This window comes from Colias croceus, chromosome 14, assembly GCF_905220415.1.
Source record: "Colias croceus chromosome 14, ilColCroc2.1".
In the NCBI taxonomy this organism is placed as follows: Eukaryota; Metazoa; Arthropoda; class Insecta; order Lepidoptera; family Pieridae; genus Colias; species Colias croceus.
In genome coordinates, this window is record NC_059550.1 from 5174976 (window position 1) to 5190162 (window position 15187).

The following is a 15187-nucleotide window of genomic DNA, read 5'->3' on the forward strand; positions in this document are numbered from 1 at the left end:
CAAGGAATAGCGCTCAAATCATGAAATGAGATATCAATATCTACACCTAAACACCATAGTAAATATATAAACTGTTTACTAACTAGCAGCCTTGGCAGACTTTGTTCTGTCCTATGGTCTCTTTTTCGTGTTTTCTTTCCATAAGAACCTTCTTCCTTAAAAACAAGTATACAAATTAGCCAAATTGGTCGAGCCGTTCTCCAGTTTTACGCTTAGCAACACATTTAGTGAATTGGTGATTCGTTTTTATTTTATAGATATACCGACTGTTGATAAAGGTACAAGTCCGAGACGGGCCGCAGACCGCAAACTGCAACAGCAAACTGCAAGCGACACCACTTGTTTCTATGAACATCTATGAAATTTATTCTAAGCGCGGCGACACTGCTGCCTGCAGACGCAACGCACAGCGATTCATAGATGTTCATAGAAACAAGTGTTGTCGCTTGCAGTTTACTGTTGCAGTTTGCGGTCTGCGGTTTGTTTGGTGACATAATAGATTTATCAGTTTTTTTTTACGAAAATAGTTATCATTTCATACTATCAGTTATATATGATACGATAGGTATCATATATAACTGATGATATAGATATGCGAGTTAAATAATTTTAAACTCAGTTTTTTCTAACTAGTTGTGTATTTTGTGCAATAAAACTTTGTCAGTGTATATTCGAAAATCTAATCATCAATAATAATTGTTAAATAAATATTTACTGCTCCTATATCAATCTAATATTGTGATTTATATTATTTACTTATCACTTATCTCTTTTGTACCTATTCTCTATTTATCTAGTGCACAATATTACCAGGTAGAATAATGCAGGTTTTATTATTTATTTCTGTTTGTATTTCCATCGCGTATGCACACGAAATAAACCCTTTGGCATATACTGCATATGGTTACTTAAAAAGATTCGGGATCCCCGAATATGAAAGAATTCATAAAGCTGAAGATGCAATCGTAAATAATAATAGCTCTAGAATCACTGGAGGAGTTCCTGCTGCTATTGGACAATACCCTTATCAGGTGTGTAAAAATTATTCACATTATTTTATAGTACACTCTACTAAACTTTGAAATTAAAATTGTAAAGAAGTTGGTCTGTTACCATGGGCGTAGCCACGGTGGGGCAGGGTGGGGCGCTTGCCCCACCCAGGCTTTGACCTGGAAGGTACCTTACCAAATCTAAAAATTGAATTATCCAGGTACTAACTACTAAGCTTAATATCCGTAAGAAAATTTACACTCGATTCTCGAAAGTCGACAGTCGATACAGAAAATGAGACCAAAACATTAGTATTATTTACCTCTACAATGACTTATTAACAAATAATTGTCATACGCCCAGCGACCAAACGGCTGGAGATAGGGACACATTTTGGATCTATTTCGTGATGTGGTAGGTGAACAATAAGGTGTTTTGAATAAGAATAATTCGAATAACGAATTACACACGAAAAAAGAAAATAGCTGAGGCTTCTATGTTACATGAACTGTAAGAAAAATGAGTGTAGTACAGTTAGTTACCCCACTATCTTATCCAATTTCACTTTTTTTTTACGTTTCACGTTCTATAGAACGTGTCACGTGAGTTACAACTCAAAAAAATATGGGCCTTAGAAAAAAAAACTTTCAGAAAATATTACACAGAATAAAGTGAGTGTTAAAAAAAAGTTTTCAAGGTAAAGAAGATGCCATCGCAAATGCGTTCGCAAGTGCGTTCGCAAGCGCGTTCGCAAGCGCGTTCGCAAGCGCGTTCGCAAGCGCGTTCGCAAGCACGTTTCGCAAGCGCGTTCGCAAGCGCGTTCGCAAGCGCGTTCGCAAGCGCGTTCGCAAGCGCGTTCGCAAGCGCGTCAGCAAGCGCGTTCGCAAGCGCGTTCGCAAGCGCGTTCGCAAGCGCGTTCGCAAGCGCGTTCGCAAGAGCGTTCGCAAGCGCGTTCGCAAGCGCGTTCGCAAGCGCGTTCGCAAGCGCGTTCGCAAGCGCGTTCGCAAGCGCGTTCGCAAGCGCGTTCGCAAGCGCGTTCGCAAGCGCGTTCGCAAGCGCGTCGCGTTCGCAAGCGCGTTCGCAAGCGCGTTCGCAAGCGCGTCGCGTTCGCAAGCGCGTTCGCAAGCGCGTCGCATTCGCAAGCGCGTTCGCAAGCGCGTCGCGTTCGCAAGCGCGTTCGCAAGCGCGTTCGCAAGCGCGTTCGCAAGCGCGTTCGCAAGCGCGTTCGCAAGCGCGTTCGCAAGCGCGTCGCGTTCGCAAGCGCGTTCGCAAGCGCGTTCGCAAGCGCGTCGCGTTCGCAAGCGCGTTCGCAAGCGCGTCGCATTCGCAAGCGCGTTCGCAAGCGCGTCGCGTTCGCAAGCGCGTCGCGTTCGCAAGCGCGTTCGCAAGCGCGTTCGCAAGCGCGTTCGCAAGCGCGTTCGCAAGCGCGTTCGCAAGCGCGTTCGCAAGCGCGTTCGCAAGCGCGTTCGCAAGCGCGTTCGCAAGCGCGTTCGCAAGCGCGTCGCGTTCGCAAGCGCGTCGCGTTCGCAAGCGCGTTCGCAAGCGCGTTCGCAAGCGCGTCGCGTTCGCAAGCGCGTTCGCAAGCGCGTTCGCAAGCGCGTCGCGTTCGCAAGCGCGTTCGCAAGCACGTTCGCAAGCGCGTTCGCAAGCGCGTTCGCAAGCGCGTCAGCAAGCGCGTTCGCAAGCGCGTTCGCAAGCGCGTTCGCAAGCGCGTCAGCAAGCGCGTTCGCAAGCGCGTTCGCAAGCGCGTTCGCAAGCGCGTTCGCAAGCGCGTTCGCAAGCGCGTTCGCAAGCGCGTTCGCAAGCGCGTTCGCAAGCGCGTTCGCAAGCGCGTTCGCAAGCGCGTTCGCAAGCGCGTCGCGTTCGCAAGCGCGTCGCGTTCGCAAGCGCGTTCGCAAGCGCGTTCGCAAGCGCGTTCGCAAGCGCGTTCGTAAGCGCGTCGCGTTCGCAAGCGCGTTCGCAAGCGCGTCGCGTTCGCAAGCGCGTTCGCAAGCGCATCGCATTCGCAAGCGCGTTCGCAAGCGCGTCGCATTCGCAAGCGCGTTCGCAAGCGCGTCGCGTTCGCAAGCGCGTTCGCAAGCGCGTTCGCAAGCGCGTCGCGTTCGCAAGCGCGTTCGCAAGCGCGTTCGCAAGCGCGTTCTCAAGCGCGTCGCGTTCGCAAGCGCGTCGCGTTCGCAAGCGCGTTCGCAAGCGCGTTCGCAATCGCGTTCGCAAGCGCGTTCGCAAGCGCGTTCGCAAGCGCGTTCGCAAGCGCGTTCGCAAGCGCGTTCGCAAGCGCGTTCGCAAGCGCGTTCGCAAGCGCGTCGCGTTCGCAAGCGCGTTCGCAAGCGCGTTCGCAAGCGCGTTCGCAAGCGCGTTCGCAAGCGCGTTCGCAAGCGCGTTCGCAAGCGCGTTCGCAAGCGCGTTCGCAAGCGCGTTCGCAAGCGCGTTCGCAAGCGCGTCGCGTTCGCAAGCGCGTTCGCAAGCGCGTTCGCAAGCGCGTCGCGTTCGCAAGCGCGTTCGCAAGCGCGTCGCATTCGCAAGCGCGTTCGCAAGCGCGTCGCGTTCGCAAGCGCGTTCGCAAGCGCGTTCGCAAGCGCGTTCGCAAGCGCGTTCGCAAATGCGTTCGCAAATGCCTTCGCAAATGCCTTCGCAAATGCTTTCGCAAATGCCTTCGCAAATGCTTTCGCAAATGCCTTCGCAAATGCCTTCGCAAATGCCTTCGCAAATGCCTTCGCAAATGCCTTCGCAAATGCCTTCGCAAATGGCGGCGGCACAGCCGCGCGCCGGCCGTGCCACCGGCATCTGAGGTTCGAAGACCTGGGTATGGTACTTTGGGTACATACAGTTGCTAGTTACATATTATTTTTTTATTGTTGCCCCACCTTGAGCCCATGGCTAGCTACGCCCATGTCTGTTACCATAAAATTAATCAAGGCTGCGAATTGCTAATCACCGCAGTTAAAAAAGGGCTTATATTTTAATATACACATCATGAAAAGACATCACATCATTAATTAACATTATTAATATTAATCATTAATTAACTTGCATATTTATTTACAAACTATGTCAATTTTCAATGTCGACATGATCCATGAAAACTCGATTTATTCATATAAATCATGTTATTCATGTTATTAACATACTATTGAGATAAGTACTTAGAATACAAATGGAAAATCTTTTAGATAGATAGATAATTCTTTATTATTAAAATTAACATAAAAGTCTTCATAAAAATCTTTAAAATTTACAAGCATATTAAACGTTTTTCAGGTTGGACTAATAACTGAAATAATTGACACTACCGACAAAGCAATTTGTGGTGGTTCGCTTATCAGCGCAAACAGAGTGCTTACAGCTGCACACTGCTGGAATGATGGAGAGCAACAAGCATGGAGGTTCACTGTCGTTCTTGGTTCCACTTATCTTTTCAAAGACGGTACTAGAATCAAAAGTAGTGCCGTTCAAGTACATCCTTTGTGGGTACCATACTTGATTCGAAACGATATCGCTGTTATTTTCTTGCCAAAAGCTCTTAAATTTTCTGGTTAGTATAAATTAATAATTTTGCCTTTAGAACTTCTGAATTCTGATTCTCTACTTCATTTAAAAATCACAGAATGTGCGTCCGTGCAATGCATAATTAAATTTTATTTTAAAGCTCACCTTGATAGTATTCGTAGTTCGCAATAAAAATGTAACATAATACTTAGGTATTTTTAATAATTATTTACTCTTATTAACAGACTAGCTGGTGCGTTGTGCGCGGGCTGCAAGCAGCCCGCGAGCCCCTTTTGCCCCTGGGTTGAAGCAATAGGGCAGTCATTTGAAAATAAATTCGAATTTTCTGTCCATTTGTTACATCTGCTAACAGCGATTCCACAGTCAGTCGGTAAATCTTATAAATTCCCCATTCAAGTATTTTCCACTCCGGGAGGCTGTCCACCTTCGAGGGAGCGTAGTGCGCGGGCTGCAAGCAGCCCGCGAAGCATCCCAGGACAGAAATCTTCAGTCATTTGAAAATGCATTAAAATTCCCCGTCAATATGCTATTAACAGCGATTCCACAGTCAATCGGAAGTGCTTATAAATTTCAAATTCAAATATTTTCTATTCCGGGGGGCGGTTGACCTTCGAGGGTGCATGTTCGCGCACCAAGCAGCTCGCGGCTCATCCCAGGGCAGAAATCTTCAGTCATTTGAAAATGCATTCGAATTTCCTTTCCATTTGTAACATCTGCTAACAGCGATTCTACAGTCAGTCGAAACTGCTTATAAATTACTTATTCAAATATTGTTAAATTTTTGAAACGTCTTATCGATAGCGGGCAGTGACTTTTCATAATAAACTGTTCAAGAGTTAACCTAACACGCTCGTCGCTTCGCTCCTCGCTACCTATTTGAATATTTAGGCCGGCCGCTGCCGCGACTCGCTCGCTTCGCTCGCTTGGCTCGTGCGATAGGTAGTTCAAAAGTTAACATAACACGCTCGTCGCTTCGCTCCTCGCTACCTATTTGAATATTTAGGCCGGCCGCTGCCGTGACTCGCTCGCTTCGCTCGCATGGCTCGTGTGGTAGTTCAAAAGTAAACCTTACACGCTCGTCGCTTCGCTCCTCGCTAACTAAACTGCTTATAAATTACTTATTCAAATATTGGTAAATTTTTTAAACGTCTTATCGATAGCGGGCAGTGACTTTTCATAATAAACTGTTCAAGAGTTAACCTAACACGCTCGTCGCTTCGCTCCTCGCTACCTATTTGAATATTTAGGCCGGCCGCTGCCGCAACTCGCTCGCTTCGCTCGCTTGGCTCGTGCGGTAGGTAGTTCATAAGTTAACCTAACACGCTCGTCGCTTCGCTCCTCGCTACCCATTTGAATATTTAGGCCGGCCGTTGACGCGACTCGCTCGCTTCGCTCGCTTGGCTCGTTCGGTAAGTAGTTCAAAAGTTAACCTAACACGCTCATCGCTTCGCTCCTCGCTACCTATTTGAATATTTAGGCCGGCCGTTGACGCGGCTCGCTCGCTTCGCTCGCTTGGCTCGTGCGGTAAGTAGTTCAAAAGTTAACCTAACACGCTCGTCGCTTCGCTCCTCGCTACCTATTTGAATATTTACGCTGGCCGCTGCCGTGACTCGCTCGCTTCGCTCGCTTGGCTCGTGCGGTAGTTCAAAAGTTAATAAATATTTTCTACTCCGGGAGGCTGTCAACCCTCGAAGTTGCGCGGTGCGCGGGCAGCAAGCAGCCCGCGGTGCCGTCTTTTGCCGATGCTATTCAATTACCCTTCCTACTATGGAAATTTCCATACAAAATTTTCGAAAAAAAAAATTTCGCTTTTTAGCAAAAAATTTTATGTGCCTGGAAGCGGACCAAGTTTTTAAACATTTTTTACCTTGGTGACCCCAACCTAAGTGCCACCAATTCAGAGAGCCGTTGAATTTCCTGATGTATGGAAAATGGAAACCCGGGGTCGGAGAGAAATTCTGAGTATGCAGGTTTGTAAATCTGGCCGATTAAAGCACAGAAGTCAATTTTCAGACCGATCGTGACGGAACCGGCGCCACCATCTTGCTTTGAAAAATTGGCCATTTTTTGAAAAAAAATTGCGTCCAATTTGAAATTTCTCGATTGCCCTGGTAGCACCCCATCTTCCTGATCATTTTTTAGTTCTACACCCCCCACTTATCTCGCGCCGTTTCAGAGAGCCGTCGAATTTTGCGTTGTATGAAACTCGGAAACCAGCGATGGAAACTCGATTATGAGTATGCCACCTCAATGTGCGGCTCGATTAAAGCCCCTATGCCAAGTTTCAGCGCGATCACACCAGCGATGGCCGTTTTAGAATTTGTATGGCGGCGGCCATTTTTTCCGCCATTTTGAATTTTTTTCACTATCTGTGGTAATTGCTCGAGGTCTACTACAAGTTTAGTTTGAGCACCCCAGATGTAGCTGCTACCGTTTGCGCGGGCCGTTGACCGTCTTCGAGAGATGAGGGAAAGTTTAAGATTTCGGATTTTTCTGGATATCCTGGGAGCTGGGCGAGTACGAATGCATCATTGGTGTATTTCTCCATTGCACCACCTCGGCTAAATTTACGTTTTTATGTTTGCGCCAAAAATGGAAAAATTCCAAAATCGAGCGTCCCACTATGGCTCCCTGGTAGCGTCCCTGGGTGTTGATCATTTTTAGTTCCGGGACCCCCCACCCAACTCGCACCGTTTCCGCGGGCCGTTGGATTTTACGTTGTATGGAAGTTGGAAACTGGGGCCCGGAGCCACTCGAACGGGGCACCGATCGATTCGCCGGCTCGAACAGAGCACGTGTGCCAAATTTGAGACGTAAGGATTCATAAACGGCGATTTTGGCAAAGTACGGCGGCCATCTTGTTTTCGCGAAAATCCCCATTTTTCCACCTCCCCTGGTAATCGCCACCAGTTCCGAGCATTTTTTGTTCAGACACCCCCCCTCCAGGTATCACCGTTTTTGCGCACCTCCAGGGGTCCACCCTCTTGTCCAGGGTGTTGGAGTTCGCTATATTTTTCCTCTGGTCACTCGGCGCACCTCTACACGATCACGCCAAAATCCCCCCCACTTTCCACGTAGTTTCCGAGAAAAGCGATGTCAGTCAGTCAGTGAGTGAGTGGTAGTGTAGCTTTATATATTATAATACCATATCACCAATTGCTTTACCTACTAAGGGAGACTCTGAGGATTATGATGGATTATCAGCCATTGCAACTGGCTTTGGAATAACATTTGATCGTGAGTATGACCAAAAATTTACCTTTATTCTTGAATTCAGAATACAAATATCCTTCAATAAACAGTTTGGTAGGTGGTAGTAGTAGGTACAAATATACTAAAGTTATAATAGTTCAGAAAGATAATGTATTTCTCAACTTTACTATAAACTTGAAATATTTGTTTCAGGTGAAAACGTCACTGAAAATCAATCCCTCCAACACGTGCGCCTGAACATCATGACAAATTTTATATGCTCTTTGGCCTACCCGTTCCTCATCAGAGACTCCAATATTTGCACCAACAGCTTCGGAGGATATAGCACGTGTAGGGGGGACTCTGGTGGGCCACTCGTCATTGATACTAACAACGGACGCATCTTGGTGAGATAAAACATAATCCTGAAAATATTCAGTAAAGAATGCCGGTATTTTTAACATCTTTGCCAGGGGTTCCCAAACTAAATAACAAGGCTTAGATTTCTATGGTTATAACCACATAACTAATTAGGTATATCTAAGTATTTAAATTATTATCTAGTGTATTTGTATAAATTACTTAATTTGTTTTTTGTTTTTAGATCGGAATAACATCATTTGGATCTGCAATCGGGTGCGAATTTGGTCTTCCCGCGGTCTTTACAAGAGTATCATCATATTTAGATTTCATTAGTGAAAACACGTTATAATTTTATTATATATTCTAAATTTATATATGTAAATGTATTTATCGGTAAAATATTATTCGCTTTAAAATTATAAACATTAAACTTCACTCTGCTGTTCATTTATAATATTATGTTCCCTATTTAATTTATTCATCGATTCACCGAGTTTAGTTATTTGAATTTTCAACAAATCGCACTATGTAGTTGATATCTACTCTTGTGGTTTGTTGAAAATTGAACTTGAAATTTAATTAAAGCTCTTAATATAAATTTAATTACGACTACCTATGTGATGAAATGTCACCTATGAACCTATATTACTTAATTACCCTAATTACATACCTACCTAATATCTTATTTTATTTTTTCGTTTTTGAATTACTGATGAGTGGGTATAACTAATGTGCTTAGTTACCTACTTAAATTCTAGCGCTTATTTTCTATCTGCGCCTACCTTGCAAAGTCTGAAACATAATATCGCCGTCCCCGGAGAATAAAATGATAATCGCCATTACCATAGTTTATTGTTTTTCGATATTTGAAGCCTACGTAGCCTAATACATCTATACAATTTTTTTTTTGTATTTTTTCTCTTGTAATCCACAAAGTTATAAGATATTACAATAATATTCACTGCTTTTTCCCAGAACATATTCGTACTAGAAAAAAAAGATAGAACAGCGAGAAAGTTTCTTCACTCTTTAAGTGGTAATAACTTTTACAATAATATTCTCGGAAAAAAGAAACGGTGAAATAATGACGAACGCCTATTATCATTTTTTTCTCGTAAAAATATGTTTTGGCGCCATTCGTATGACCTGTGAACATGTACATAATGATCACGGTGATGATCAGGAAGACTGATTTTTATTACTTTTTATTGTCTTCATTTTTTATGTAATAATAGTTGTTACTCTAATAGGTATTGTTTTAAAATAAAAAAGAATAAAAGTTCATTGGATATTATCCATTAATGCATATGTCCAATATAAACGAGAATAAAATGATAAGTGTGTATTAGTAAATTTATATTTCAGTCAAATGCTACTAACTTTTTAAATTTTAATTATCTTCAGTTCTCTTAAAGTTATTAAAAATATTTTGAAACATAATAAAAGGTTAAAAAATTAGCTACCACTGAGCCTTTTTTATATCTCTACGTCTATTGCTTTGCGAGTTATAGACAATTATCGGTTTTTTATTTCTCCTGAAAAGTTGTGTTTTTGCTGTTATCATTTTATTCTCCGGGGACGGTGATATTATGAACGTTCAATCTGTTTAAAATTATTAAGATATTCACATTGTCGTAAATAGGGTTTATAAGTTTGAAATCATTAGGTACTTAGAAAATTGTGCTTATCTTCATGGAATTTAAACTATGCTTATCTCGAAACTTAGGGATAAGAAAAAGTTGGCGCGTAACGCAAAAATGTCACGCCTACGGCGTAACGCAAAATTGTCACGCCTACAGCGTAACGCAAAAATGTTACACTAAATTTTTGTCCAACCATAACAACCACATAACAACCACAACCGATAAAGAAGTTTCACTTCAATAACGTAACTTCATAATCTGTATTCGTATAGATGGACGATATCTTATCAGATTCTGTGTGTAATACATATAGCACAGATTATATTCCTACACTTACTGTGTAAATTAGAGGCTCAAAATAAAAAAATGTGTGCGCGTACTAGTGTATACTCGTAAGAAGTGAAACTTCTTTATGACCTTATTTTTCAAAACATAATTTACTATATGCGACTTTACAGAAATACGTTGAACCACGCGTGGTAGGGATAACAAAAAGATGGCGCGTAACGGAAAAATGTCACGCGTAACGAAAAAATGTTACACTAAATTTTTTTCCAACCCCAAAGTTTCACTTCAAAAAATCAGTCAGTTTTAAGAAAGGGCCTTAAGGTGCCTAGTAGAGCAAAACGCGAGTTTGCTGCTTAATTATAATGCTTTAAAGTATATGATTTACTGCAGTAAAAAATCTCAGATAAATATATGATATTCTTCAGGAGATAAACTAGCTAGATAGTGTATTGAAAACACAATACAACTTATTTTACTCGATAGAAAAAAATCACAAAGGTACCTCTAAAAAAATCTTTTGATGCTTAAAAACCATACTAAACTACATGCAATCATTCTGTTTTTTCGGCAAATAATTCTACAAGCAACATACTAAGATAAATACTGTTATTTTTTTAGTCCAATCAATAGATTTCGTGTAAATCGCAAATTCTTATTCCCAAACCAAAAACGTACGCATGTGTGCGTGAACGCCTGTGTACCGACCACGTACCGACGCTACTAATAAAATTTTGTGTATAATAATAATATGTGCTTTATAGAATCGTAAAGTATGCATTTGATCATGAGATGATTTGCAGCAAAGTGTCATGCATATTAGCCCACGAAGGTTTCTGAGTCGGTACGACGAATCTTGGACAGTGTACCACAGGCTCTTAAGATTTGTGCGTAGTTTGATTTTTTAAATCTAAATAATGTGGAAAAAACGTATAAAAACATTCTTGTTTCGACGATAAAATTAAATACAAAGCAATTTTTATCTATGGTTTTTATTATTTATCTGTGGTGTTAAATACAGTGACAGCATGACGGAGTATTATTTTGACAGGTCAAAATCTTGTTTCATCCACTCGTCGATTGCATTGTAATTTTGTTATTTCTAGTGTTGTGATAGTAAATAAAATGGAAGAAATTGGAATTATATTACCAGAAAAAGTAACATTTATATAATTTATAAGTATAATTTAAACTTTTTTCATATTCTGTTTATTCAATATTATATTCAATTATTATAGGATGACCAAGTTACCGATACAAAGGGGCTCGCTTTTGCTGGACCGCAATCGTTTGAAGAACTGGAATCTGAAGATTTATACACTAAATATAAGGTATTTTATTGAACTAATATGATACAATACAATACAGATGCTTACGAATATGTATAAGTTTAATTAAACATAATATACCTTATTCGCCAAATAATGGCAATGTTTTCTAACATTTTCTTTTTATATTCCAATAGAAACTACAGCGTATGTTAGAATTTCTGGAAGTTCAAGAAGAATACATTAAAGATGAACAAAGAAATCTTAAGAAGGAATATCTTCATGCTCAGGAAGAAGTGAAAAGAATACAGTCTGTACCATTGGTTATTGGTCAATTTCTTGAAGCTGTTGATCAAAACACTGGAATAGGTAATGTTAATTCTATTTTTACTAAAAGCTTTGTGCCTAAATACTTGAATCATTGTTTATCCATTTGCAAATTAAGACAAAACTGCTATAAAATAAGTTTAGATTTTAAAATGTTATTATGTTATGTGAAACATGCTTCAGACATTGGACACATTGGTACTAACAAAATGTCATGCTGAAGTTGCAAAAAAAAATCAATTCTATTAATAATCCAAATGCACAAAATTATTATGTGGTATACAAGTATGATATGAAGTCTATATACTATTACTGCAATTAAAACATAATTTATTTCCAGTTGGCAGCACCACAGGATCAAACTACTATGTGCGCATTTTATCCACGATTGACAGAGAGCTGTTGAAGCCTTCAGCGTCTGTTGCTTTACACAAGCATTCAAATGCACTGGTAGATGTGCTGCCTCCGGAAGCAGATAGCTCTATTTCTATGTTGCAAGCAGGTGATGCTCTATACATATACATAATATATTATATTTATATACATATTATATAAATGTTAAATTGATCTTGCTGATAAAATAATCTGACTCATAATAATTGACACACATGTTCACATTCATTGTATACCTGAAAAATATTTTTCAGAAATTGCCACAATAAAATATACTATGTAATAATAAAATATTTTTATTAAATAACTTTTGCATTTTTAAGCTCATATATTTCGAGTCACAATATAATTCATGAATCCATTTTCAGACGAAAAACCTGATGTCCAGTACTCTGATATTGGTGGTATGGACACGCAGAAGCAAGAAATACGAGAGGCAGTTGAACTGCCGCTCACTCATGTGGAGTTGTACCGACAGATTGGTATCGAGCCTCCAAGGGGTGTGCTGATGTACGGACCTCCAGGGTGCGGCAAAACTATGCTGGCCAAGGCTGTTGCACATCATACCACAGGTTAGCGGCTATTATAGTATCGATTTCTAATCAATATCAAAACTTTAGTAAGTCAATTATTTTGTTTAGTATTCTAACAAAAGAACTGAACACTCATACTTTTCAATCAACCATACAATCAGTTTTTTAAGTGTTAAGGCCATGAAACATAAATATTTTACACAATAAATATTTTCAGAACATAATTAACAACAAGTTCTGTTTTTATAGCTGCATTCATCCGCGTCGTGGGCTCGGAGTTCGTACAGAAGTACCTCGGCGAAGGGCCACGTATGGTGCGCGACGTGTTCCGTCTAGCCAAGGAGAACAGCCCCGCTATCATATTTATTGATGAAATCGACGCTATCGCTACTAAGAGGTAACAATTGTTTACAATTTTATATGTAGATACATATTATTAAGGGTTTTTTCATTCCTGAAATTCATGTGGTTGTTGTAGTTTAAAACTAAGTCTTTATTCCTGTCAAGATTATATTTCAAAATGCAAAAAAAAACAAAACTAACTGTTATAAATTGATGAATAATGTATGAGAAACTTTAATTCTAATAGTATCATTAAATGTTATCTCTGTAGATTTGTATGTTATAATTACTTTTTGTTTTTTTTTTTTTTTAGATTTGATGCTCAAACTGGTGCAGATAGGGAGGTACAAAGAATCTTGCTGGAGCTTCTAAATCAAATGGATGGTTTCGACCAGACAACTAATGTTAAAGTAAGTATAATGTTACATATATGTAAAATTAATAATGTGAATGTTAACCAACATTAGCAAATGTAATTCCTTAGAAAAATGATTATTGAAATAATAAAAAATGACATACTCTTTCATTACTGACCATAAAATATTTACTAAATTATATTCTAGGTAATTATGGCTACAAATCGTGCCGACACACTGGATCCCGCTCTGCTGAGGCCTGGACGTCTTGACAGAAAAATTGAATTCCCACTGCCAGACAGGTAATATAGACTTTAACCACAGAATACATAATAGTAGCTAAAAGGTACAGAACGGACACTCTCTGCCTCCCGCCAAAATTAAACACTTACCTCACCCCGCACGATCACGCTATAAATGGCCCGCATTTTTCTGCAAGGACTATGCAACGAAGATTGACAACATTAATCAAATTGACTTAAAGTAATTTTAGTTTTTCGTAGAAAAATAATATTGTGCTGTTTATGGATGTATTTCATCAGAAAAACGCGAATTTTTTTTTACGCTAGTCACAAATGTGCCAACCATAAAGCGTTAACACACACATTTGCAGTCTCTACTCATTTGGCAACTATTAGACTATAATAACTATGCTGATTTGTATTCTTCTTCTATTAACTTCCAAAAATTATAAAGTTTGCCAGGAGATGCATTGAAATAAATAAATTTTATTAAAATTTCTGCCATACAAATGAAATTATGACATTAATTTATAATAACTTAACATAAAAAATTGCAGACGTCAAAAACGTCTAATCTTCTCCACAATCACGGCGAAGATGAATCTCTCTGAAGAGGTCGATTTGGAAGAGTTTGTAGCGCGGCCCGACCGCGTGTCTGGCGCGGACATCAACGCGATCTGCCAGGAGGCCGGCATGCACGCGGTTAGGGAGAACCGGTGAGATATACAATATTTTTTTTATATATTTAATTATGGTTCGAAGTACTTTGCTTTGCAGCGTTGAATGTTAAAAACTATGGCAACTAATTATTCTAAAATTAACGTGTAAAGAGTGATTGTTTTAAAATACAATCAATACCGTCAAAAATATCTGTCTGTGTGTCTACAAGTTCATACATATGTAAGTACATGTACAAGAGTTCTGTCTATAAACCAGGCAAACGACTATTTAAGCGATTGACGCCGCCGTCCCCAGCTAGTAACGTATAATATAAGGCCTGTAAGAATGTATTATTATTAATGTCTACTATTTTGTTACAGATACATTGTCCTGCCCAAAGATTTCGAGAAAGGCTACAAGAACAACATCAAAAAGGACGAGAGTGAATATGAGTTCTACAAATAGATTTTAGTTGTATCCATCTTTGTAATTGTATTGAAGTAATTGAAGTAATAAATGATTAATATCAATGGAGCTTTCATTTTACCCTTCATATTGTGGCCCTATAACTATCTTCTATATTTTGTGTGTTTCACTTTGTTAGTTCAAAACTGTGTTTTAATTTTCCAAGTAAGTACTGTAACACAGGCTTTAATTTCCCCAAATTTTAACTGTATTATTTTAAAACTTTTTCAATAAAGATTTTTTATATTTCTATTTTATAATTTCTCTTTACTGTGATATTTGGTCACATTACACTCAAGCTTTCAAGTCATTTAAAGTTTCTCAGAGATCTTGCATGATTCATTCGATATGTGCCGCCAGTTAGCGAGTCCGTTCACACAAACCGGCTCAGAGAGCATCGGCGCACATTTCTCTTTTCACACAGACCGGATCGTATACGCTTGGAGTTGGTCGGAGACATATTTCACATAGACCTATCTCAGTGCCGGATTAAGCCAGCGCGGGGCCTGTAGCAAATTCTGTCAAGAGGCCCTTCGTTTGCTATAGTTTCTCAAGACCGCCCTGCAGTATAAACCGCTGAACCGATTTTTATTTATGAGGTGACATTGTAATCATCTGAAT

The 15187-nt window shown here is 40.2% G+C and overlaps 2 protein-coding genes across 2 annotated transcripts; both read left to right on the forward strand.

The window, feature by feature from the left end:
• Window positions 1-633: 633 nt before the first annotated feature.
• Window positions 634-8401, forward strand: LOC123697571 (brachyurin-like). Its single transcript, XM_045644113.1, has 5 exons — window positions 634-1031; window positions 4249-4522; window positions 7639-7734; window positions 7903-8096; window positions 8294-8401. Exons 1-5 carry the CDS (start codon window positions 822-824, stop codon window positions 8399-8401), a joined length of 882 nt encoding a protein of 293 aa, XP_045500069.1. The 5' UTR covers window positions 634-821.
• A 2623-nt stretch (window positions 8402-11024) lies between these two features.
• LOC123697409 (26S proteasome regulatory subunit 6B) lies at window positions 11025-14631 on the forward strand. The gene is made up of 10 exons (XM_045643917.1): window positions 11025-11138; window positions 11219-11311; window positions 11446-11617; window positions 11916-12077; window positions 12337-12540; window positions 12751-12898; window positions 13157-13253; window positions 13407-13501; window positions 13999-14157; window positions 14482-14631. Exons 1-10 carry the CDS (start codon window positions 11106-11108, stop codon window positions 14564-14566), a joined length of 1248 nt encoding a protein of 415 aa, XP_045499873.1. The 5' UTR covers window positions 11025-11105; the 3' UTR covers window positions 14567-14631.
• Window positions 14632-15187: the final 556 nt, after the last annotated feature.

What these genes read in the sequence shown, in the direction of transcription:
- LOC123697571 (XM_045644113.1), top strand. Translation starts at nt 822, where the DNA reads ATGCAGGTTTTATTATTTATTTCTGTTTGTATTTCCATCGCGTATGCA. An exon ending in TTGGACAATACCCTTATCAG is followed by an intron (nt 1,032 to 4,248) that starts GTGTGTAAAAAT and finishes AACGTTTTTCAG; the next exon opens with GTTGGACTAATAACTGAAAT. An exon ending in CTTTGGAATAACATTTGATC is followed by an intron (nt 7,735 to 7,902) that starts GTGAGTATGACC and finishes TATTTGTTTCAG; the next exon opens with GTGAAAACGTCACTGAAAAT.
- LOC123697409 (XM_045643917.1), top strand. Translation starts at nt 11,106, where the DNA reads ATGGAAGAAATTGGAATTATATTACCAGAAAAA. An exon ending in TGTTGCACATCATACCACAG is followed by an intron (nt 12,541 to 12,750) that starts GTTAGCGGCTAT and finishes CTGTTTTTATAG; the next exon opens with CTGCATTCATCCGCGTCGTG. An exon ending in GACGCTATCGCTACTAAGAG is followed by an intron (nt 12,899 to 13,156) that starts GTAACAATTGTT and finishes TTTTTTTTTTAG; the next exon opens with ATTTGATGCTCAAACTGGTG.